This window comes from Nipponia nippon, unplaced genomic scaffold (genome assembly GCF_047370975.1).
Source record: "Nipponia nippon isolate SJK-2023a ecotype South Korea unplaced genomic scaffold, ASM4737097v1 scaffold_9, whole genome shotgun sequence".
Lineage (NCBI taxonomy): Eukaryota > Metazoa > Chordata > Aves > Pelecaniformes > Threskiornithidae > Nipponia > Nipponia nippon.
In genome coordinates this window covers 40,102,089-40,128,374 of record NW_028262413.1, presented here as the reverse complement: position 1 = coordinate 40,128,374, position 26,286 = coordinate 40,102,089, and the positions used below count along the sequence as shown (strand labels likewise).

The 26,286-nt window shown below is 43.1% G+C and overlaps 1 protein-coding gene across 1 annotated transcript; it reads right to left on the bottom strand.

Annotated features, from left to right (window-relative positions):
• MTHFS (methenyltetrahydrofolate synthetase) lies at positions 1 to 24,391 on the bottom strand. Its single transcript, XM_087744331.1, has 3 exons — positions 24,183 to 24,391; positions 20,450 to 20,714; positions 1 to 1,319 (listed from the first exon to the last, which is right to left on the bottom strand). The coding sequence occupies exons 1-3, from the start codon at positions 24,324 to 24,326 to the stop codon at positions 1,096 to 1,098; spliced, it is 633 nt and encodes a 210-aa protein (XP_087600457.1). The 5' UTR covers positions 24,327 to 24,391; the 3' UTR covers positions 1 to 1,095.
• Between the last annotated feature and the right edge of the window lie 1,895 nt (positions 24,392 to 26,286).

The following is a 26,286-nucleotide window of genomic DNA, read 5'->3' as shown; positions in this document are numbered from 1 at the left end:
TTGATTGAGGGAGGAGTTAAACATGTATAGAAAAAGTGAAGTTGCACTGAAGAAGGAACACAAAATTTTGACAGTTTGATTGACGCTGATTGGAAATATTGTGTCCTATTACTACGAGGACAGTGCGCAGAGGAAAACTCACAATCTCTGGATAGTGAGTTTTTTCAGAGGAAAACTCATGATCTTCTTCCTGATTTCCAGGATGGTCTTCAGAACTGGAGAACAACCAACCTTCCACCCAAAAACTTACTCAATCCATAAAACCTGCTCACTGCAATTCTGAGCATTTCTTTATCCTTTAACATAGTACCCATACTTCACACAATATTTTGGGAAACTATGAATGGCCCATGTACAAAATTATAGAACTTAAAGTAATTTGGAATATTATTTAAAAAAAAAAAAGAGCTGTTTTTCTCCAGATGGAGAACTCACTGACCACATTTTAGACAATCTTGTATTCAGATAAAGGAAAGAACCATATACCAAAGCTATGGACATGAACCTTTTTTTATTAACAAATACTCCCTTTATTTTAAGACAACTTCAAGGAGCCAAGTAAACAGTCAAAATTATTGCATACACTAAAATCAGCTAAGGCTTTTTTCCCATCACCATTTTTCGCCCAGCTTACTATAGGACTTATCTGGCAGTTTCTTGTTTTGCTCATGGATATACATAATATTTAAGTACTAATAACTTTTACCATAACAAGTATCTAATTCCAGAATGGATCAAGAACTGTCATTTGTAGACAGTTCACTTTTAAACTGGAATAATAAAATTGTTAAGTACCAAGTAGCTTGTTCCTCAAATGTTTGATGAGAAGAAATGGTCCTTACTGTAATAAACAGTCGTACATTCTTGTTTCTATTGATTCTAGAATAAGAATTCACAACAGATATTTGCTAATTAGAAGCAAATCAATGCAATCCTCACTACTATTACCGCATTTACACTGAGGGTTTTTTTGTTCAAACACAAACAGTGTATTTTATTGCTCCCAAAGTCATATATAACTATTAAAAAGTCATGATTGATGGATCTGATGTCTTTGGTTGGCCACTCTGGAGGTGGGTTGGTATCAAGATACTCTCAGCAGTCTTCATAAAGGATTTCATCTATTTGGACATCATTTTCTGCCACGGGCACTGATTCACAAATCTGTTCCCTAAAAGCCAAGGCAATCGTGTAAGGCTTTCCACTGGGATGTTTCATGCATCTTTCAAGATAGGTGTCATAATATCCTTTCCCTCTTCCCAGTCTGTTGCCTTTTTTGTCAAACCCAAGGCCTGGCATGAAGATAAGGTCAAGACCTCCTGCAGAAAAATGAAATAAACATTAGTGGATGCACGGTGGATTTCCTGATGGCTTGACTACATCCACAGAACTTCAGACATTTTCAAAAATGCAAGCTTTGTGTTTTGCAAAATGCTTCCCTCTCTTTGATCAGATGAAAAATGCTTTGAATACTAAACCTGTAAATTTACATTTTCATCTTATCAATTGCATACTAGATCAGCCGCAAAATAATTAGACCTTGAAAAGCTAGAAGGAAAAAAACGTACATTATAACAAATTTATTTTATCATTTTAACCCCACACTTCCATATACTAATGATTATGACTCTAAATCCAGGCAAAGACTGAACTCAGGGAAATTAAATGCAGGAGGAATGAGAAAATCAAATGAACTTCAACATCAGACACAAAAATAGGAAAGGAAAAAAGAATGAAAAGAAGATGCCGAAGAGAGAGAGAGAGAGAACATCCTCTTGACACAACTGTAAGATGTCATGAACCTCCACTCAGCCTCCCAAAACCAAAGAGCCTTGAATACAATATATTCTGAAAGTGGGTATTTGCCCTCTTATATCAAGATCAAGATTTGAAAGCTTGTCTCTTCATGATGTTGGGTTCCTTTTCTCCCAAAGGATGTTCTTCCTCAGCCTGCAGCAATTTTCACTGTTGCTCCAGCAGCACACACAGGCATTCTGCTTGCCTGCCCTGACTATCCCTGCTTCTGGAGGGATGTATGGGTTCCCCAAGACTCTTCTGATATTGCACTTGATTGGAACTCAAAAATCAGCTAAAAAACTGAAACAAGCTGCATAAGCTGCCAATAATCTGGACAAAACAGACCCCACTGGCTGGTGAAACCCTGAGAAAAGGTCCCACCAACAAGTTCCCAATAAAAAGGCAAGATCAGCTAAGCCCTTTTTTCTTGCTTCGTTCATACTCTGTGAACGGATGTGGACCGGCATCATGCCAGGTAGCCAGCTACAATTTACACTCGGCTGCCCACTTGTTTCAGGAGTTGATTCACACCACTGCCAGATGATAGGTAAAAGAAACTGGCTGCCACGCTGGGCAACCACCAGGCATGGAGGCAGCCAGTGTGCAGATTCCCATTACTTATGCAAGACTTGTTCGTTTAGTGTGTGAAGCCCTGCAAGGACATCCTCTAAACAAATGAGCTTGGCTGGCCTGGAACTGATCGCTGAAGCCAGGAACATCCCACTTACTAGTTTCGCAATGCAAAGAAAGTCTGTCATGACTTGCTGCTGCAGCAGACAGACGCTTAAGGAGAGAAGGGCAAGAAAGGTAGTGGAAAGCCAGCGCAGACTGAAACACAGCTGACACGAGTCTGGAAAGAAAGCAAATACTGCGTCTCGGTCCACTGCTTCTTCTTTCTTACAGGAACGGTACTTAGCCTTGAGCAGCTTTTCTATAACTAGCTTCTGCTCCTTCACCAGGGCTAGAATGTGTCAGGTATTTTTCCGCTTTTCCTATGTCTAAACCTACTCTCTCCTGCCGGTTTTGGATTGAGCTGCTCTCGCTACATCTAGCTGAGGAATGATGCCCAACATTCAAGGAGATGCGTGGGAGCGTGTACTGGAAGAGCCAGAGCTAAGCAGAGTTTTTCAGTTTCCAGGGAAGCCCATCTGAGATCACGTATCAACTCCCAACTCAGCCTGGAAGAGCATGTTAACAGTTCACGTAAGACCAACTCATTTGCACACACTCCCCAGGCTCCTGGAGATTTCCCTCCACTGTTCATCACTCAGAGAAGAGTCACTGATGTGAACACCCATCCACCATGACCTGATGACTTAATTAGAACATAGATATAAAATATGCAAGGCAAGACAGCGTGAAATGCTTAGAGAAGATCGATCTTGCAAATCCAGCATCATACAGTTAAGAAGCATGGCTTTTTTAAAGAGGTCAGGGGAGTAAGAGGAGGGAATTAGCCAAAGGGCAGACCACAGAGTATTACTGGTTGAAATAAAAAGGAGTCTGAGTGTTTTACCACATTGCAGTCAACTTTTGACTCATAGGACAGACAAATGGCAAATGGCAAACGAAGAGGAAAAGAGGCACGAGGGCAGAAGTATGGTCTCACCTGAAAAGAGATGCCATTTTTATGGTATCACCATGTACATAATGCTGGATGTACCATGTCACATCTCTTCAGTTTGCAAGTAAAAATACGTATTTGCCAATTCTCAGACCTTATGGACTAGGACCTAGAAACCAGCTGATCTTCTCCCCGTTAGCATGGTCAGTAATAGATTCTGCAGGTCAAGTCCTCCACAAGTTACTCCTGTGCTCACTACTTATCCTCTCCATAGTTTGCCTCACATTGGCTCTGCATAGGTATTCTGGTGGCCCAGAAGCCAGTATGTACCAAACGCTAACTATGCACATAAAGAAACGCGCTCTGCCTTACTCTTTTTTTTTAGCTGTTTTCACTCCGTGTGATGCTCATGGCAAAAAGCAGGAAACATTCGCAATCGCTACCGCTGGCAGGTAAGAATGCACACAAGGGCAAATCTGCAGAGTAAAAAGGTGCCATTTCTCCTTACATTTGTATTACAGAGAGGAAGAAGACAAGTCAGGGGAAGCACTACGGAAGGAGGGAATTGGCAGGAACAGTGCAGGGAAGGAAGATATTTTCTATGTAGTTTAACTGATAGCACCAGGCACACTTGAGTGAATTTAGACATATTAAAGCACTGTGTTTTCTTCTGGGTTCTCTGGAGAAACAGAGACTGTTTTAATGAGTCAGCTCCTCTATAATAATGGATTTTTTATGCCAAATAACTCAAACAAGCTTGTGCAAATCTCAATATGAAAAATTATGCTGTAAATACTGTAATAGTTACCCTTAGATTTTTCTTCCACTGGAGCACTGCAATACTGAATGCCTTTGCTCTGACTCACAACACGCTGTCTGATGTCCATGCAACTCACACCGCACAAGATTTAAGTAAAATGCCAAGCAAGACTTTCAGTAGAAAAATGACACACCTACCCTGCAAGAAGCCCGAGGGCAGTTCAAGGAGCATTAGCCCCAAATCCTGCCCTGGCATCTACAATGAATGGCAGAGAGCAGCATGGAGAAAACGCTTCCCCGCCACATAACTTGGGGAGCAACAAAACCTCTTGTGGTGCCTGCGGCAGTGCGGGGGAAGAGCTGTCACAGGATGAGAGGTGACACACAGATGAAACCAAGATTGCAGACACAGATGAGACCAAGATTGCGGACACATAAGATTACTATCAGCAATGAGAGTACATCAACAGGATGGTAGTTGAGGGTAAGAACATCTTACCCCTCTTGGCACTGGGCCCTCATGCTCCCAGGTCCTTGCAGCCCTGCAGGATCACTAGTTGCCACTCGGGATGCCCTGCCGGCTTGCTCCGTTCTCACATCCTACTCCCCTTGCTCCCACAGACCGCTGTGTGAAATGCCATCCTTGTCCCTGAGAAGACGGGGCAGGTACTTGGGCATCAGACACCACATCGGTTTTCAGTGCCTTGTAAAACAGTCTAAGAGAGGTCTCATGATCTGCATCTACTTTTATCCCTTTCCTTGTAATGGCCACTGTCCCCCGTGTGTCCGTAGTCATTAACTGTTGGATCTTGGATCCCTGAGGGCCCAGGAGCCCAGGAAAGAAAACTAAGAGAAGCACACCCACAATCAAGAGGGCTTTTGCTATAGGTAATCCATGCGTCTCCCAGAACACTTGCATGTGGCTGCAAATTGCTGAAGGCTGGAAAAACTCAAGCAACTCCAGCCCAGGACTTCTATGTAGAGAACGTCAATGCTTGTTATAAACTTTAATTAAGCTACTGGGTATCCCAGTAAGGTTAGCAATTATGAAAACAGTCACCTAATACTTGTTGTATCTATGACATGAGCTCTTGTGGCTACAGCTCCTTCAACTGTGCAGCACCGTCCATGAAATAATATACCCTGACTCATCTGTCAATGTGGGCATACAGCCTTGCTGACATGGCCACACAGGTTTCATTTATGCTGCTAAATACAGCAGGGCCAGAAAACAAATTGATTTACAGGATCACGGGTGGTCAATACTGTTTAATTGTTAGCACACTGCCTGGCACTGCCGGTCCAAGTGACATCCACGCCTGCTCCAGGGGACAGGATTCCCATGGGCAGTAAAGACAGAAGAGTACAGGTCTGGCTCCTTCCACCCTGGGCAATCCTACACCAACAAAACCAGTTTTGCTCCTCCAGACACAGACACAGGCTTCCCTGCCACATGCCAGAATATGCAACACAAATCCTCAGACTGATGCTACAAAAATACTGCTGCGATGGTCTGCCATAAGGCCTCATATTATTAAAGATATAATGAACTGGGGAAAAGATAAAAAAAAACAGTATTGCCTTAGGGCCACAGAGGCATCATGTGAGACCAAAAAGAAGAGACAGGCCAAGTTCTGTGTAGAGTGGATAGGACTAGTCTGTGCCATTTAGCCCTGTGTTATTTAACAGTGTAGATAGTGTCATAGCTTCAGAACCTGCCATGTGGGTGTACAGGCACAGTCTGTTTGCACTGACTTGCATACATCTATGTAGACATACCTTATGTCACAGAGAAGTGAAATGACTTGCCCAAGCACTCAGGAAACGTGTGGCAAAACTACATGCAAAAGGCAGGTGTGCAAGCTGCACATCCCCTGACTTACCAGCAGACCAAAACGTTAGCATCCCCTCTCTGGTGTTTTAAATAGGAATACACGGTTTCGTTTCCTCTAGGCAGCTGCGGTGAATCTCCTCAGTTCGGTAGTGCATTTCTCATTACCCTTCATGATGATATCAGGTTTGATTTGTTCCCCAGGGAAGGATTTTCTCCTTGCACCTCATTACCTCTCTTCTCCTTAATCTGATGTTCCTATTTGAAATGCCAGCCGGCATTTTCAGAAGTGTTCTTGACAATGGTTAATTATAGAAGAGTCCATCAAACTGCAGAGATACAGGTCATGCCAAGACTGCTGGGGATTTGTCCTGCCCTCACAAGGAGCAGCCAGCATGGCCCCTCTCCTCCCAGGTTTGAAGAGGCTCCATCACCCCACTGCCACCCGCCATGTGGGGTCATTCATCTCCCCCTGCACAGCTAGATGGTCCTCATGGAAGATGAAACCGAAATACTCTGTCATCCCACCTTCTCATCCCTCGCCTCCACTTGCTTTGTGGACACAGCAAAGCACCTGGGACCCATCAAAGTGGGAGCCAGGACTCTTTTGATCCTTGCCTCCAAAGCACTTATAAGAGGATGAGGCAGAGACGGAGCTGCAGCAATTCCTGTGTCCCTGTAAAGAACATGGACGTGCTCATAAAAATCACGCTTACAGCACAGGTGCCTTCTGAGCTGCGCAGTTTGAGCTTCTCCTTGAAGCACAGAAGTTGTCTGTGCATCATTTACAACGTCCCCACAAGGATGGCTTGATCCTCCCAGCCTGGTACCTTGGGCAACAACGAGCTGTTCAGCGGTTGGGTTTTTTCCACGCACAGCTCGCTCTGCGGTGGTAGCTAGGGACTCCCCCTGCTTTGCTCAGATGTAAATGATGACATAAGGTGCAGGACCAGAAGAACCAGGATAAGAACAGCTTTCTGTTTAAAGGAAAGGAGTGTTTATGGTGCTATGCACACCATAAACAATGTCATATCAGTCTAAGCACAACCTCTGTGGAGCTGACAAATATTTGAAAGCTGTTCATTTAGAAGGAATGAAAGCTTACTTTGGTCCTTTTCTGATCTAGCAAGGACCACAATGGAGAAAAACACCAAACCCTTTGGCAGGAAAATCTTACTTTTCAGAATGAAAAGGGTGCAGTAACCATCTGCTCCCCCTGTATCTGCTACCCTGGCACAGAGGAAGAAATTAACTCAATCACTTGATCCTAACATTGAAAATATCAGTCTTGGTGACATGCAGGGTATGAGCCAATGAGTTGGAATAACTCATAAAGTTCTAATTAATGACAGAATCGTTACTGTAACTTTAATTATTGTCAGCATCAGCATAGTTAGGCCTCTTGGGTAGGAGTTAGCTTCTCAGCATATACTCTATAGGGCACAGATCATCATCTTTTTCTCTATTTACAAAGCACCTAACACTGTGGTCTGGGTTAATCACCAGACCTTGGGGAAAACAACTCCACAGAAGTAAATATTTCAATTATGCCGCAGCAAAACAAATCCCTTCCCTTTTATGAGCAGTGCTAAGCTTCCTCTGTAGAATGCCCTGAGTGCCCCTTGCACTGCTCCTCAGGTTGCTAACAGCTTGGTATTTCCTTCCAGATAAAAGTTTTCTGCCCTTTGGAAAAAACCTGCCCTTGGTTTCAAGTGCATCATCTCTGCTATTACACACTTGCCTTGGTATAAGGTCAAAAAGGGAAATGCCAGAGCTGTTCACTACAGGCCTAATCCAGACCCTACCGAGGTGTGTGGTTCCTGGAAGGGCTGGGATTGCTTCCAGGGGAAACCAACTCCTTATCCTTGGAGAAGCCAGATACTGTTATATCCCCAACGAAATGAGCAAGGAGACAAAAACATTACCCTTTGCTGTGACTGATAAGCATTTGAAAAAAAGTCATTCATCCAAAACCAATGATGCTGACTTCTTCCAGTAACACAGGGACTTGCAGACATAAACAGTTACATTGCTTAACTTTGCCCCAGCCAGTCTGCTAAAATGTGAATACAATCCCTTAACAGAACAAAAACTCTTATCCGGTAATTCCTATTTGCTCACGTGATACAGCCTTTGAAAATCAATATCAGAAGCTCAGCATGAACCCTCATCTCCTTGGAAACCTAAGTTACAATGCAAAGGATCAGACCCTCAGCTACTGTAAATCAGCATTGCCCCACCGACTCCCCTCTGCACTGACCTTGGTAACTACATGGAAAATATCCTGAGTTACTGACACGAGTTTGAGAAAAATCAATTCTTTTCTCTTGCAAATATTTGTTGTTGGTTGTTCATAAACAGCTCTCCTCCAGTGCTTTTCTATAGTGTTCACTCTGTAGTCTCCTTATGATCCCAAACGGCAACCTAACAGGACTAAAAGTTGTGTTTCACGTTAGATTGAAAAATCAGCTCATTTCAAACTGCAGTCAGTAGCTTTTCCTCCAGGTGTTTCCCCTGTGTGCACACCTTTAATTGTGCAGTACCACAGCACTTCAGCAGGACTCACTGTTTTCTAACATTTCATAGACATCTGTTTTAGAAGGAAAGCCAGAGAGATGCTTGCTTTAAATCCAGCACGCACTAGCCAGGCACAGGAATTAAAAATCAAAGTATCACATCCAAATCCCGTGGGCTTTATCCACAGTCTCCTGTTACAGGGCACACCGTGAGGCCCTCAAGCCTAATGCTCACCCCATCCAGGGAGAAATGCTTTTAACACAAGGGGCAATCATTTGCTTTATTTTCATGCCTATTTCTGTATGGGAATTGCAGGCACCAGGAAGGTTTTGTGTCCTTTTGTCTTCTAAAAATCTTTTTACCCACATCCATGCATACCCATAACCCACCAATCTGCCTTTTACATACCTATATATGCCAAGCAGACCATCTCCTCTGCGCCCCGGGTAACTGGTCCACTAGCATGACTGAGACAGCTTCTGTTATTACTTCAGTAAAATATTTTGCAGAAAATAGAACCATCAGCAGAATCTACAAACAAGCACAGAGCAACTCAGCATTTATCTGTCTACTCATCCATGTCAGTGCTTTGTGTCAGCATGAAACATTGGTCTCCACAGTTCACACTTGCCCTTCTGAACTACAGCGTAATAAAATATTTATACTTCTCCCTGAGAAGCTACAGGATAGCCATCAGTCATACAGGTTTAAAACAACGGAGTGGCAGCCACTCTCCTGTTATTAAACCTGCAAAACACACTAATAAAGCCTTTTGATCAGCTCCTGTGCTACTAAGCTGCAACCAAGCAAACACCCTCCTATTCTGAATTCATTTAAAACAAAATCTTACCAATTTAATGTCAATGCATTTGAAAGGTAAAACGCACCACACAGCATCAGCTGTAGTATGTCAGCCCTGCACAAACAAACCTATCCTGCTCCACAAATAAATATCCTTTCATGTGTCATCGGGGAAGCTACTGTATAAGGCTCAGACTTGTGCTCAAATTCTAGCTGGTTTCACCATGTGGGAAGACTGTGCGAGGCTATAACCATCACACTCATTTCCCCTGAGGTTTAACTTACAGTCAGCTGAGGTCTAGTGTCTCATTTTCAGAATTTGCCAAATGTCTACCTGAAAGAAAACTTGAACAAGTACTCTTCTATTTCACTATTATTCATCAAGTCTGCGTAAGCCCCATAAATAAACCATAATCACTCAATGCCACCTACAAAAATGTCTGGTTTTGCAAATTCAGAGTAAAGGAAATAATTGCTTTGAAATGCTTTAGTTATCAGTCTGTAAAAAATTACTTATCTGCTCGTGATATTCAGATATGTGAGCAGAGCTAGAACAGTTTGATTGGGAAAACACGGGCAACGAAAAATGTTTGGTTCAAAGCCTTGCACCTTGGTTCTCCTGTGATTTTAAACTACCAAAATACTCTGAAACAAGATGTACCAAGGAGCAATTCCAAAGAGAGGACAAACGGCATTAGAGCCACTTTACAGCACATCAACACATCTTGTTAAATCAGCAAATGCTGACTGCAAATCCACTCCTTTAGAGAAACTCACAAGGCATTGGTGCTTGAACTGTGTATGTCGGGACTGTCAAAACACTGCTGCAGCCCAAAATACAAGGATCTTTGTGTATCTTTATGTGTTTTTATGTGAAATTCTTTAAGATCTTATCAGCTACACCTCCCATAGTGTTTATCTGAGCACTTATTTAAATACTTCCACTTGATACATGTGCATGTGCACTATTTCGTTTCTTCACTCTTGGTCCTCTTTTGCATGCTGCTGTCTGGATATTTTTAAATCAAAATATGACAGAAGTGAATCATTTGGGGATTTTTTCAATACATCATGCATCACTACCAATATTTCCAATGCCCTTTGACTCACTCAGCAGATATAGCGTATTGTAAAATACGCAGAATTGCTTGTGAAATAGAAACTGTTAAGACATCAACTTCTTAATCAGTGTTATAAACCTGACTCCTGTAAGGAGTTACACCACTTGATGGGAACATTAGGCATGCTTAGAGGCAGGGTTTATTGAACATGTAGAGTCAGCTGGTTTGGAGGTGATGGCACCTTTGCTCCTAGTTTCCAACATGTTAGCATCATAACAGCTAAGAAATCCTGCTTCTTGCATCACAAGACCTTCTTTTACCTTTTTAAGCTCGCACAGCTTAAAAAACCCGACCGTCCCTGGAATCCTCCACCTCCCTCACTCCAGCCCCTGATTTTTTGAAGACATTAGGCTGGAGCACTTGTTCTCCTGTGTGTCTGAGTACAATGCCTGGATGAGATTTTAATTATAGGAAAACAGCCTAAATGACACCAATGCTCCGTAGTAAATCTATGGAATACTGACACCTGCCGGCATAGGGCTTCATGTCACTCCTGGACAGGAATTTGCCCTCCATCTACACCCCAAAAGCTGATTCCCATCTCATATGCACAAAAGCCAGCGCAAGCAGGAACTGAGTCCAGTTATGATGCCAAACATAAAGACCAAGAGCTATCCTTACACCGTGAAATAGCAGCATGAGTCTCCTGCTCCGTGAAAGCCGGTGGATCTTGGCCAGGTCCAAGGAATTTCCCGCTGTACAGGGCAAATGACTGCGTATTTTGAATCTCAGCAAAGACAGTGGGGATTAACTGTGCCAGGAAGACAATTCTTTTGTAGCTGGAAAAGTGCTGACCTGATTTAATAGCCCACTAAGCTGGCAGAAAACCAATCCTAGGAAAAAGAAAGAAAAAAAAGGAATAATTTTCTGCCAGATTCATGAGCTGAATCTGCTCGGCAGTGAGTACCGGAGATGGCACTGGGGCTCGGAGGACACAGGGAGCACAGAGCTGAAAGCAAGAAAGAGGCATCAGGACTGCCCCTTCTGGCACCAGCCAGATGCGAGCAGGGCTCGGCTGTCTCACCAAACCGCATCTTCAATCCACATTACCCTACACAGGCGGGCAGCAGGAAGAAGCTTCCTCTCCTGTTCTCCAGATTGCCCAGATTATGTGCACAAAGGCACTGAGACAAGTTTGGTGTCGGCTCTTCCTTTCCAAAAATGGAAATAAAGGGAGACAAAAATGTCTGTCTGGATTATTTACTGCAGCCAGAGATACTTTCATGTTTGCATTTCCCTTGTATGAGTTTGTTGTAGAGACTCATGCCTCACTCCAGAAATGAACCTAACCTCTTACTTGCTTTGGAGAGACTCCTGTCTCTAGGAAACAGTATGAAGAAAATGACAATGCTACTGTTCACACTCACTGTAGCAAAATTAGCCCTCTTTGAAACAAAACACTTCAGAGTCACTTGCAGTGAATTTAAAGCCCTTGCCTATGTTGCTTTCACTTCTCTTTAAACTTTAATTGATTACAGCAGAAGTAATCTTTTTAGCTGTTTTGCTGAGTGCAAGGAGAATGTTTTCTGCAAGAAGGCAAACATGGATGTGACACTTAAGATGATTACAAGGAAAAGCACTCTTTTAACGCCTTAATGAATGTTATGAAAGCAAAAAGCTGTAGCGTCCCAGAGCTCTCAGCCCTCCAGGTTCACTGCAAAATACCCTGGCACAGGCGGTATTAAAATTAAACCACGCAGTGTTCATGGTTTAGTTTGCACCAAGGAAATTCAGGACATAAGGACACCAAAGGGCATTACAACGTGATGCCACATAAACACATCAACTTTTGCATTTCAGAGCATTTTTTCAAAAGCCTTTCAAGGAAGGAGACTCTTTGTAATCATGCTATACCTGTTTCTGAACAGAAGCACCAGGAGAAGCTCAGCTACAAGTGTCTGTATTCACCTAGCATATTGGGTGCTGATTGTTATTAAGGTGTTTCAGAGAGTTGTGGAAGCTGGAGCAGACATCAAGGGGAAGGCCAGAGCGATTCCAGCGCTGGGGATGGAGTCCCACATCTTTCAACTGAAGGCTGGGATGCAGAAAAGCCCTGAGGGAAACAGTTGCTATCACAGCTGGGCCCAACACCTGAAATATTTTACTTCCAAGCAAATATCTTCCTAACTCTACCTGTTACGGAACGTGTTACACAGAATAATGTAAAATTATTTTATAGATCTTTAATACTGGAACAGGCATTTTTGTAATGACGTGTCGTTGTAGGATACCTGTGTGGAAACCAGTTAAAAAGATCTGCCCAGTGACCTGATTTGAAGAGCAGTGTTATGCTACATACAGAAAAAATTAAATTCTACAATGCCATTACATATATTTCACAACATTTCTTTACCTGGGTGTAAAATGTTCTCTCAGGCATCTTTTCGTCAAAATAACATCAGAGAAATTGCAAAGGTTGAAAGAGCAATGGCTGGAACTCTTACAGATCTAGAAAAGCTTCTATATGAGAATCAGAAAACAGATGAAGTTTGATAGAAAAAAATTACAAGTGAAATAATACAGGTTTAACTAAACAATGAATAATAAAAAGGAAGCAAAATCAAACATCCTTATTTACTTCTCATCATAGAAGAATGAGGTATCACTTGAACTCAGAGCAGCAAATTTAAAATGAATACAAGGAACATAATATTTCACATAGCGTAGGAACATAATATAATATTAACATAATAAAGAACATAGTATTTCACATTACAACTAACTAACCAGTATAACTCACAGCTGTCAGAAGGCAGCGGAGCCAAGGGCTTAATACAAATAAAATTAGATGCTTAGAGGAACGCTCCAAATGCCCACAGGTAAAGAAAAACCAGCACCTGTTTGCAGGGGGATAAGCTGGGGACTGCAGCTGCGGAGGTAGGAAGAAATTCCGGTTATTGCTACATAGCTACAAGTTGTGAGATTTCCCGACCCTTGTAAAACACATGATGCTGGATTGTACATCCAGTGCTGTGATGCTGCACTGCGCGAGGGGATGCATCCTCTCTCCGGAAGAAGACTCATCACCAGAATGTTAATGCCTCACTTGCACTGAATTTGTTCTCCTTATGCATATCAAAATACTATGGCTCATTGTCTCCAAGCAGAAGTTCATCCCAAACTTTAAATCATTTCATTAAAAAATAAATTACATTAAGAGCTAAGCCTTGATTTTCAATTTTGTTTCATGCCATGCTCTCAGGTTTTCTTTTTTATGACCAGTGTAAAAAGATTTTAAATTATAATCTATCCTTGATATATATTGTACTGTAAGTTTTAATCAAGTTTCCCAGAGGAAAAGAAAATCTAACAGTACCCTCAATCACTTTACAATCTTGTTGGGGGTATTTTTTTTGTTTTTTCCTAAGCAGTAATATTTCACATCTCTGCTTTTCACATACCCATATTTCATTTATTCCAGATACATTCCAATCTGCATATATCTCATTTAAATATTCACAGTTACCCTGAGCATTATTTACTACATGTCTTTTTTCAGAATGATTAGCATCATTTTGTATGGTCCCATTATGCCTTCATGTACAGCTATACAGCATCTAATGGAGCTGAAGTAGCATATTAGACTTTCCCTGTGTTTCAAGGCACAGCATTTTCTCTTCACACTGTTTTTTATTTCTAAACTCTAATGTGCCTCATATTTCAAAATCCTCCAATTTCTGGTGCATCATTTTTTTGCGGGAGGAGGGGGCAGGTCCAACCTGTTATCTTTTTTTACATCCCATTTTATTTCGCAGCTGTAAGTTAAACCTATTCCTCTTAAGACTGTATTGCCACCACTTTAGTCACACTTCTACAGGACTGTGCTAAAATTTGGAATAACTAAGAATACTGATGGCATCACGAGGCCATCAGTCCTGGCAGCAAGTGCAGCCTTTTTGAATGTATGAATAAATAGCAGGAGTTTAAAGACAGGTGAAAAAGAGCTTCTGTGGACTAAAATGTTTCTGCAGGGCAGATCCCAATGGTAACATTTAAAATAGGGCCAATGGTCACTCAGGAATAATTTCAAACTACTTGAGGTTGTGTGGAACTGTAGCCGAGAGGCAGCCAGCATTTTCCTTGCAAGAGGGTCGCACTTCCCGGCATAAATAGCCCTCGTAAACCAAATAGAGTCCACGTGGGTAAGCTGTCCCTCTCTGTTTCTACTGCCGGCGTGTTATTGTAATTTATGCAACAGCAAGTCTCAACATGTTCTGGAAGTTATTAAGGGCAGAAAGATATAACTACCCTAACCTCAAAAGCCAACATCCAAAGGCTTATGTGAAAATGAAGCAGCAAGAAGTTGCTGCTAGACATATGTTAGTATTTCCTCACTTTGTTTGAAATTAGGATCTTTCCTTATTATTAATAATAACTATACTGTCATTTAAAGCACGGATTATCTAGTTAACATTTCACTAACTATCTTGAAGGTACAACACAAATACTGTGATTGGTAGGACACCGAAGTTTCCAGTACTGAAAATGCTGGAAGTCTCCAAACCAAATTACGAAATACAAGTCCAGTTCTTAATACATTCATTTCTGGGAGCAAAAATACATTACACTTTAGTACAGCAGTAGCAGATTATTCAGCATTCCCCATTACATATAAGATGCTGTATTATCAAGTGCTGCCATTTTTCAGCCTGGGTATTTATGCCAAACTGAGGGAGGGGTATGTTTCTTTTGTTTCAGGCAAAATGGTTCACTGGTTTCTAAGATGAAAGCTAGCAAAAAACAACAATGGGGAAAGCTCTGTTGCTCCACGCTTTGAGGCAATAACTTGAAATCTTGCTCGTAGTACCCTCTGTGCCAGCGATGTGGCTTTAGCCCGGTTCAAATCCATTTGAGCTGGGCTTATACAATGTTGTAGATGTTTGAAAACCTGCCGTTTGTACAGGCTTAGGGAAGACAGGTCAGGGCGAATACTGACCCTCCCTGAAGATGCCACCCTTTCCATACCGCTGCTGGAGTCACAGCAGCATGGGTGGCCCCACGACCCTCTCTAGGAGCCACTGCCAGTTTACAGAGGACATTCCCTCCATCCTGGCTACTCATTCCCACCTCACACATGTTGCACTGATACAACCGCACGGTAAACTGGATCCACTCATCTGGGTTCAAAAAATCCCAGCCAAAACAGGGTGGAGGAAAGGGGGAAAACACCCTTCATCCAGAGCAGCTCACTGATTCAGGTTACTACGGAGGGGCAGGAATATGCTGGAAACATGAGGAGGGAAAACTCCTTAAGCCAGTATTACTGGTGCACATGGAGCTGCAGGCTCAGCTCCTACTGCCTGCCCCGCTCCCAACTGTGATGACTTGGAAGGACTTTCATTTCAGTGTCTGCTCCTAGTCCTGCTGACTGGGGCAAGACTGGGAACTGAAACATGGAAGGAAATGAGGACTGAAGTTTCACAAAGAATTTTCTTGGCATGCCACCCATTTACACAATCCCTCATCACCAGCTTCCTACCAGCCCGTCAGTTGCATCAGTCCAAATCTGTGTGGTGGCCCTGTCTGAGAGAAGAAGAGCCTTTTATTGGTGCTGGGTTACTTGTAACCAAGACTGGTTTCCCAGTACAGCACCCAACGTGGCTGCAGGGGCATCCGTGCTGGCATGGGAGAGGAGGGGTGGGGACAAAGAGGGGGAAAGAGAGCGCCTTATTTAATCAGGCACTGCCCAAAAGAAACAATCACAAAACTATGTCTTTTGTACTGTTTAGTACAGAAAGTACTATTTAACACAGACAGAGTTTTTCTAAGCCAATGAAACCAAGACAGAAGCCAACACACTGGGGAAGGAAATGAGTAAATTGAGACAGGGAATCTTGTACGTCTGGAAACGGACAAATGAAAGAAGACAAAGCACATGATCTCCTCCCTTTCAGCAGGGGCAAGTTATTTATGTTGGCCCAGCTGCCCCAGAAATGCCAGGCTAGGACCGAGAGCAGGAGGAAGAGGGGAATATGGCCAGAAGGGCCAGAGAAGGACACTCGGAGAGAGGGAGATTCAGATTGGTTAGGCAAAGAGCAGAACGATGGAGAGGGGCATGATGCTGGCAGAGAAATTAAAGCTTGGAAAGGGGGTCTAGCCCAAGGATGAGACAAGCCTGGGAAATGATCTTTTTGGAGGGAACAGAGAAGATGCCATGATGTCTGGAAAAGCAAGCAAAAGAGTCTCTGTTCACTGCGGGCAGCTCCTCTGCACAGCCCAGGCTGGAACCAGGATCCTGAGCCTCTGCTGCTCCTCCACCAGCAAATACCAGTTAATATCTTTAAGTCACTGAACATTGTAGTGATGAAGAGCCCATACAGAAATGAAGACCTCTGTCTCCACACCAAGGTTTGAATAATGCAGAGTAAAAAGGGCCTGCAGCTCTAACTTGAACAACAGAGAGAAAACAAATGACTGAGCGCATACTGGTTAGCAGCATTCATTAACAGCAAGCAGTGTTCACCTTTTGCATCTTTGAAAGAGCCCAGATCATTGCATCTGGTTCATCTTTGAATGAACCCAGATCTGACAGGCAAGGACTATGTAATAATGTACTTAAAGATCGGGGCAGAATTTACACAGATAAAGAGGCTGAATGAAGTTTGTACACATAATCCCGTTTCTTGCATTTCACAGGAGAGCACCACACAACCCACTCGAGTAAGCAGATTCAGAGCCACAGTTTCTAATAACTCTTCCTTTTTCAGACAAAGAAAAAATCTAGGCCAAAACCCCTCTCCCCATCACCCAGGTGAATGCTTTAAAAGTTGTCTATAATTTATTGTACACCTTCAACTACTAGTCAGTAGTTTAGTTCAGTTATGAACATTTAAGCATAGTATTTGCTCAGGCCCAAGACTTCCAGCTGAGATCCCTCAGTCCAAAGTTGGCCACCTGCCTCTCTTCAAAGAAGCCACCTCCATGAATTTTACCGTATGGAGATACTCAACCCAGTCAATTTTTTTGAGTCCCAGTAAGAATAATCTCTTTTTCAGAGGAATAACTTAGCTTTTCATCCATAGTTCTCAGAGAAGGTTTAAGTAATGATAAATTACATTACAAATGAGGAAACCCATGTCCAGCCCGCTGAATCACACCGCCTCCCTAAACCACATTGAAATTAGAGCTGCTGGGGAAGTGTCCTTTAAATTTCTGTAGGAGTCGTGCTAAAAAGCAAACAGGGAGCATAGTTTTATCTGATTTACTCCTTCCAAAGTTGTGCAAGGTATCTACATTCCTGTAAACAATTACTGCAACCCGCCTGAACTTTCACCAAAAGTATTACCTTGGGGAAAACCCCATACTGGTGCACCTTTATACTTCTGATGGGCAAGGATACAAATGGAAATTGGTACCTATTAAGAAAATGTACCACTGGCTTGCTCCAAGAGTTGTCTAAATCTTTCAGCAGGTATAGCTGGAAATGAACTAAGTCGTGCACTTACATACACCCCTACTCCAAACAGAATATCTGAACTTCTTCCACCTTTTTTCTTTCTGTTACTGTGTCCATTTAGCTTAAAGAAATCAACTTTTTATACAATTACTGTCACCCACCCACAGTAGAGATGATGACAGACTTTCTACTACCAAAACTGCAGTGATCTTTGTTTATGCCAACAAGTTGTAATGTGGTGTACTGCCAAGATGAAAATGGGTAAACCCTGATCCAACAGAAGAAGGACTGTCTCCAAAAGGAGGGGTTCATGTCTATTCATCATAGCTTGTGAGTACTACCAAGACTGGGAAACTCTATGCAAAAATTATACCTAGCCTTATCTTTGAGCTGTTCTTCACAACAACCATGCCTGAAGTTTTAAGGACAGTGTGAATTTAAGCTTTTTGTCATGCAAAATGAATATACTCAGAAGTGACATGACTTATTTATGTACCTGCAGGGTACTTCTTGGAAATTACATAGCAACTTATGCCAGCAATGGGAACATTACTAATACAACACCATGTTATCTCCTTATAACAATGTAAATGCCTCAGATCACCACAGTATTTGATAACATCACAGAGATAAATGTTTCATCCATGCATAATTCCAACAATTGAGGATGGATGTAGTAGCAAGGCAATTTGCATTCCTGCAAATGTACCAAAGTTCAAAAAATATAATAACTGACACAAAAAATAGAGGAAAAGGAATTTAAAGACACACTGAGGTGCACTGTGTGTTTCTGTGGGGACAAATGCGGGGGGGGGGGGGGAGTCTGATTATGCAATAGTGAAAAAAACCTAAACTTACTCTCTAATCTACAAAAACTTTCCAAGGATAAAGGAGCAAGCTCTGACTTCGAATCCAAACCAAATTATTCCTGAGTACAAACAGACTGAAATGGAGCTTCAGGCTGAAGAAGTCTGACATGGACATACATCAGTTGTTACAACTGCCGGCTGCAGCTCTCTCAGCATCTCTCTGTAGACTGCAGCAGCTCTCTTGGCATTGCTCTCTGCCCATAACCATACTCTGGTGCAGAGAACGAAAGAGCAGCTGCAGAACTAGCCAGGTACTAAAAGTTGCTCCTGCCTTCCCCCATCTTCACCACCTGGCACCTGGGCCATCCCCAACCGGTACATCCCAGTGCACTCTACACCAGGTAGTCCTTGCTCCCATCATACCTAAAATTGTTGTGTGCTCTGTGATCTCTGCAGCAGACTTGTTAAATTCAATTAACAGCAGCTCATCAGTAGTACAAAAGCTTGTCCTGAACGCCTGAACTAAGCTCAGTCAACAGAACCCTGGGAATTTTAAGGGTTAACTTCAAAAGCCTCTAAATCCCACTGATATACACAAATTTTTAACAAAAATTAGGAAAACAAGTAACAATCCTAAATATTAAATGTAAAGAAGATGGTTGTATGAAGCAGTGAAATAGCTCGCTAGCTAAAATGTGGACACAGAAAGGATTCTGAATTAGGAAAGAGGTAGAGATTGATAATAGAAGAAACAAACACAGCGAAGTGTTCTGGGAAAGTACATTGGCATCCCAAAGCAAATACAAACCCAAGTTCAACCAAACAGAGTCATATAAATGTTATGGTCCTTTGTCAAGCACTAAAAAGCTGGTAAGTCTGTGAGGTGTGGAAGCTGGCTGCATGGTGAATTTCCACCTAGAAAAAATTTTCTCAGACTGAGGTTTTAAGCATGAGTTCAACATGAGTTTTCCACTAATAACATTAAACATTTCTGTACATGTTTCAGAGAGATATTAATGTGTTTACAAAAACAATGCAAATAATGAATACAGACACAAAAAAAAGTAAATTTGTTTACAAGTTTGTGCAAGTTGGGGAATTTTAGGTTAAGAAAGTGAGAGGTTATTTTGGGACCAAAACACACATGCCACTAGCTAGATCTAAATGAACTTTTAACTTCTCAACCTGATGAAGAATCCAGGCTTTATAAGATGAAAATAAAAACATAATGAAATAATGATGGAAAAGACTTCCCAATATTCATCCAAGCCTACAAGAAAGTCCTTTTTTTTTCAGTCTAGGGTTCAGTCTGGAGAGCTGTTCTGTTTGGGCAGGCTCCATACCAGCCCTGTGATTTGCCCATGCAATACAATTTGCAGGATCAAAGATTTCAGCAAATTCTCGTGTCACCCTACAGGCATCACCTGAAAAGTTCCCTACCTTTCAGGCAGTGGAAACTAAAGGTCTCAGAGTGCATCCTGAAACTGTGAATACCCCAACCACTCGTGGCAAGCCCCTGTCTCCTTCACGAGCCTCTGTTATGCTTGCCAAGACTGCATTGAGGATGCCCATGAACCAGACCAAGAAGCTGATTTATCTGGAGGGCTGAGTTTCTTTCAGCTGGATCAACTGTGCAGTCTTGTTCCTGCCCTGCTGTCATATCACAGGGGTGGCACAGGGTAGAGAAAAACAGGCAAGAGAAAGGAGCATCTGCTTACAATTGACTTAAACACCTCTACAACATATAAAACCAAAGCGTAACATTTTATTTCACTCTTGCTATCACATTATTTCCTACTGGCCTCAAGGCTACTCCTGCTCAACAACTCCACCAAGTAGGAAGAAAATACTCACCACCAGCAAGTGCCTCCTCTCTTACACTGTCATCATCACTAGGTTGAAGAATATTCCAGGATGTCAGAGTAAGGGAAGAAATGTCTTCAGCTGATGATAACTTCAGCATGTCCATGTGATTGCTGTGAGGCTTGTAACGTGGGATGAAACATTCTTTGCCTTGCATAAAAATGTCCTTAATGATTTCTTCGGTCTGGATTTCATCTGGCATGCTCAGAAAGATTGCAATTCTTTTGGATTCCTGGTACTTGGGATGGCCAATCACCTACATCGGAAATTGACATAATCAGTTGATGAAAAGTTTAAAAAAAGATGGAGTTAATTTATTTTAATAAAACACACCACTGGAGCAAAATATCCATTGGAAAGGGTAGAGATACAAACTACCACACATCATAAAGAAAATAAACCGACTTTGTTTCCTACTCCAACATTTCTATCATCAGCAAAATCAAAATAGGCAAATTTTTGCACCCAGTGAAGAAAACATTGTAACACAGGTTTGGTCCAGCAAAAAACAATTTTGGAGACAATCTCCTGATCCTTTAAATGTTTGTGCCACACAGTGCAGACATCCTCAAATGCTCAACATCACTGGAGAAAGATACTGCAGGCCAGAACTGCCAGCTTATGCAAGACATGAGGTTTTTGCATTCCTTTTCTTCCATCCTTTTTACATGCTGCATCTCTCATCCAGGCCTAGGCAGAATGAGAAGCAGGTCAATGATAATAACTCAAAAGAAAATTAGCATCAGAGCAGATAACTGCAGAGCACAAAGTCTTCCAAGACCAGGTCCCTCTTTCTTTTTTAAACCTGAAACGCCTTCCCTACAGCAAGTTTAGATATATGACTTCAAACATCACCTGTTTCTAATAGGTGATCTTTTTACTGCACATTTTTCAGAGCTTGACGGAAAGATGGCCTTGCCATTTTTTGATTTTCATGAGGCTCTCTGTGCTGGGCTTATAAAAGACTGAATATAGGAAGGAAAATAAAAATGCTTATATGGTAAAAAAGCATTAGCAGATTCATACCTCACTATGTCTCTGCCCCATTGCAGACTGAATTCCACATTAAAATTTGAGAGGAGGTTTTTAAAAGCTTGTCTTCTTGTTCTCTAGTATCTTACCTATTTTGCTACTTACATCTGGACAAAACAAATACAAATGTGTCCCTTCTCATTTAAATGTGATTTATTCTTATTCTACACACTTGCAAAAATCTGTCAAAAATATCAGACACTTGAGAAACTGTGCTTATCTACGGAACAGAGAGCACCAAACCCTCTGCTCTGTGTTTGCATAACTGCAGGGTAACTTGCTCTTCTGAGCTTTAGCCTTTGCCCTGGCCCTGTTTTGAGAGATAAATGCCGCTATCCGAGTTGAGAGACGGTTCTTACTCCTTTTTTTTTTTTCTTTCCAGCAAAGCAGTTAAAAGCCCAGGTGAAATATTCAGAAGATGGATATATTTTCGAAAGGGAAAAAAAAAAAAAAAAAAGAAACACTCCGGACCAAATTATGGTAATGTGCTGCTTGGCCATGGAAACGTCTTAACAATTCAAAACCATATTTTACTTCCTTTTGTAATTTGCCCAAGCTTACACATGGATTTTTCCAACTAAGTGATTAACCTCTTAAACAATTGAATTTCCATGGTAGCTTTTGTTTGAAAGAACAGACTATTTAGTCAAATTGCAGACTCTAGACAATGCCTGTGATTCATGTTGTTGAGGGCCTCCAGAGCCGAGCCTTCTCATGGGTCTGGAGAAGAGAGAAAATGAGACAAAAACCTCTCCTCTTTCAAAGTGGTGCTGTGTGCTTTGGGCACCACACAGGTCCAACCTGCTCCGACATGTCCACATCGATTATGCTGTATAGAAGAAAATGAGGTTGAAGATGCAAAACCACATGCTACCAGGAAGACAGAATTTCGGATGTTTTCAGAACTGTGATGATGAAGCTGCTATGACTCGGAGTAGTTTCTGAGAAGAGTGAAAAAATTTCCACACTTAACAAATATTATCTACCCTTTGTTCACCAGCTGATGGCTATTTTTGCAGAATCAGAGCATGCAAACAGCATGACTTTAATCATGAACATAAACATTAAAAAAGACTAATCATCCAGAAACTAATGAAATACTAGTGGCTAGGTCAGCCTGTGAAGCAATTTTACTTTGAATTTAAAGATCCTTTTGAGATGAGATTTTATGACTAAAAATATTGTTCAGGTGTTATAAAATAAGCTACTCACTTTTATTAGCTGCAAGCACTGATATATGTTATAACGCTACATTTTCGGCCTTATGTTGTTCCAAATATTTTCTCAGCATTTTCAAAAATTTCTTCATGTCTGCTGTATTACCCTCCTGTGAGGAAGCTGACTCTACTTTCTGCCACTTGCACAATGCCACTCTGTCTCAAGCAAGCTCAGCATTTTCAATTTGTGTCAGATTATAAAAATGGCAAGATAATATCAATTTATATGTCATATTTCCCGATGCCTTCTTTTAAGCAAAACAAAAGCTGTGAGTGCTCTGTTGCTGAGTTTATCAGCTGCAGTTAGACAAAGGCTGAGGGCTCCTAAAGATTCGGTACTCTATGGGCTAGGTGCTTATAAAGTTGGCGGAGCACTCGGCATTTTTGAAGAGGATGCATGCCAGTATTTTCTAAAAATTGAGATTTAAGTCTAGGATGTGTGATCACTAAAATTCATTATCATGATAGGAAGGCATTACTTTTTTCTTAAAAAAAAGAATTCCCAATGAAAAAAAGCTTACGTGAGTTTCAGTTAAACTTGCTATGACTTAAAGTTTCTGTGCTGCCACGTCCCACTCATGAAGTGGCTACACATTAGTATTAAGTGAAGTCTATAAAATGATTTGAGATCCTCTGGCATGAAAATAACAATATAAATGTAGATCACCTAGAAATACCCGCCGGTGCTGCAAAAAAAAGGAGGACTGTGCTCTATTACATGCAGCAACTGCAAAATAAAATTTTATTGTGTTTAGTAAAATGATAAAATACATCTATATAAAAACTTTGTAATCCAAACGCAAACAGGACAAGTACACACCGGTATCATGCTGCGCTAGGATACCAGTTAGGTAAACCCTGCTTGGTATCTTTTAAAGTATAAAAAATGTATTAGAAATAAAATCGCACGGAAGAAATGCCACTGAAAGATACAGAAAGGAAATGACATCCAGTTAAACATGAGGCCAAATCGAGACAGTTGCTACATTTTTATATGCGTTGCTAGGAGCTGGCCATAAAGCTAGCCCGCTGTGCAACATTTGAGGTAAACACCCACCACGAACCCATGAGAAACCCCGCTGCTTTGGGGTTTATGACAGTTTGCCTCCAGTTTCACAAGCACCCCCTGCTTTGACTGGATGACGGCGCTCTCTGCTCGTCGCCGCCGCTGCACCAAAGCCACCAGCTCCGGTCCCCGACTTTAATCAGGAGCGGTGAGGGGCGAAGGCAGGGGCCGAGGCGGAGCGCACCCCCCGCCCCGCTCGGCGCACAGGCCCGGGAAGGCCGGGGCAGCGGCCGAGGAGCCCCCGGGCCCCCTGAGTCACCGCTCGGTCCCCGGCGGGGCCTGGAAAGTCCCCCTCGGGCTTCCCCGCGGAGGGCGGGGGCCGGGCCCGGCTCCTCGGCCCTCCCCCCGCCCCCGCGCCCGCTCTTCCTGGAAGCCGCCGCGCAGCGGCGGGGCCGCGGCCCGCACCCACCTTGCGGCTGAGCAGGCGGGACTGCCGCTGCTTCTCCGCCGCGCCCAGCGCCCGCAGCCGCTGCCGCAGCTCCCCTCGCAGCGCCCGCTTAGCGGCCCGCAGCGCCGCCGCCGCCATCTCGTCGCCCTCCCCCGGCGGCTCCATGCACCGAGTGAGCCGGGCCGCGGCGCCGGCCTCGCCCTGGCGGGGCCCGGGGGCGGTGGCGGCGCTGCCGGGCAGGGCCCGCCGCCAGGCCGCGCTCGCCGGGTGTCAGCCGGCCGCGGGGTCGCTGCTGCCAGGCCTGGGTGGCCGCCACCTCCACTCGGCTCCGGCCGCCGGCGGTGAGGGTCTGGGGGCCCAGCCGGGGCCCGGCCAGCCCCCGGCAAGGCCCATCTTTGTTTTTTCGTCTGTCGTAGATGACGAAGAATTTCCCCTTTCCTAATTTCGTGTAGAAAGGGAAATCACATTTCGGCGGGATGTTTTATCGCCGTTTACCAAAGGCTTTCATATCCCTATGGCACCCGCTGGTGGGCCTGGGCTGTGAGGGCAGTGCTGTGAACAGAAGCAGACGGGTGCGGTGGCACAGCCGCACGGCCCGGGACGCCATCGGCCCTGCAGCCCAGGACGCCATTGGCCCCACGGCCTGAGACGCCATCGGCCCCGCGGCCCGGGATGCCATCAGCCCTGCAGCCCAGGACGCCATCAGGCCCACGGCCCGGGCACTGTGCCTGTGGGGAGGGTGTGCTAGCTGCGTAGCCGTGTCGAAAGGGAGATGCTGGAGGCTTCGCTTTGGCACATCTAATGATCCAGCCCACCTTCAAGTGCAGAAAGGGACGTTTCTATAGGAGAATAGTTTTCCTAAATCTGTTGTATGTGGTATTTTGTGACATCTCTATTTAGCTACTGTGCACATTGATTAAGTCATCAGCTGTCCCACTATGCAGCTCTTTGACCTCATCTTTTGCTCTAGAAACAGTGTTGTGTTCTCCTGGCTATTGTCTGACAGCTGTAAAGATCCCTTAAACCGCAGTGCCGCAGGACCTGGGACACTACTCAACCAGTGTTATGTATAGATAACTTCATGACAGTTAACAAAGCACGTCTACACTGTTTTATAAGACTTGGCTAATAGCCCTGGCATTTTCAGACGTTTTGTGATGTTTAGAATCCGGGTGGTATATCTCATCACTCCTTTTCTTGCTCTTAAATGCACAGCAAATGGAGGTTTTGTCCTGGTGAAGATAATTGGGAGCTCACTGGAGCATTAATGATCCAGGCTTCTTTTGTTTAAACCCAGGCTTTACCACAAAGGCAAGTTCTGAAATTATTGCATCACCTAGATTTTGAAAAGGCTAGGTTAACCTCTTACATTTAACTAAAAAATTGTACTCCCCAGTATAAAATAGGTTACTAGATTAGTGTAGAAGGAAGTGAATGCAGTATTAATAGACTGGTGTTAGCCACTGTAGTATGCGCTTGCAATAGTGCACAAAAAGGAACTAAGTAAGAATCACAATTCTTATAATGAAGACTTAGACTGCAAATAAATAAATATATATCAAAATATGTGTTAAAATGTCATTTCTGACAGGAACTTCCATAGCATTCTGGGGGTGGGCATTTTCCTTCAGCAGCCCCCTGCCCTCAAGAAGCTGCCATCTCTTCTTCAACAGCAGCAAAGTTTATCTCAGAAGTCCTGCTATACATGCTAAAGAATCTTTTTTTTCATCGGGGAAGGAGAGGGACCAATACACGTTCTAGCAAATGTTAACATCTGTTTGTGTTCTGTAGTTAAACCCACTAAGTCAGAGCAGAGAATCGTAGAAGAACCCAGGTTGGAAGGGACCTTGGAAGATCATCTGGTTCAACCTTTGGTGGGAAAGGGAGCCTAGATGACACTATCTAGCACTCTCTTCAGTTGCATCTTGAAAACCTCCAGCGATGGGGACTCTACCATGTCCCTGGGGAGGTTCAGTAAATGATTGTTCTTAGTGTAAAAAATTTCTTACATCGAGATGAAAGATGAAGAACCCATTACCAGAGGGAGGCTGGTTCATTCTCCCGGTATCATAAAGCCTTGATTGTCTAGAGGATTTGTCTCTGAGAATATAATGCTGTTTTGTGC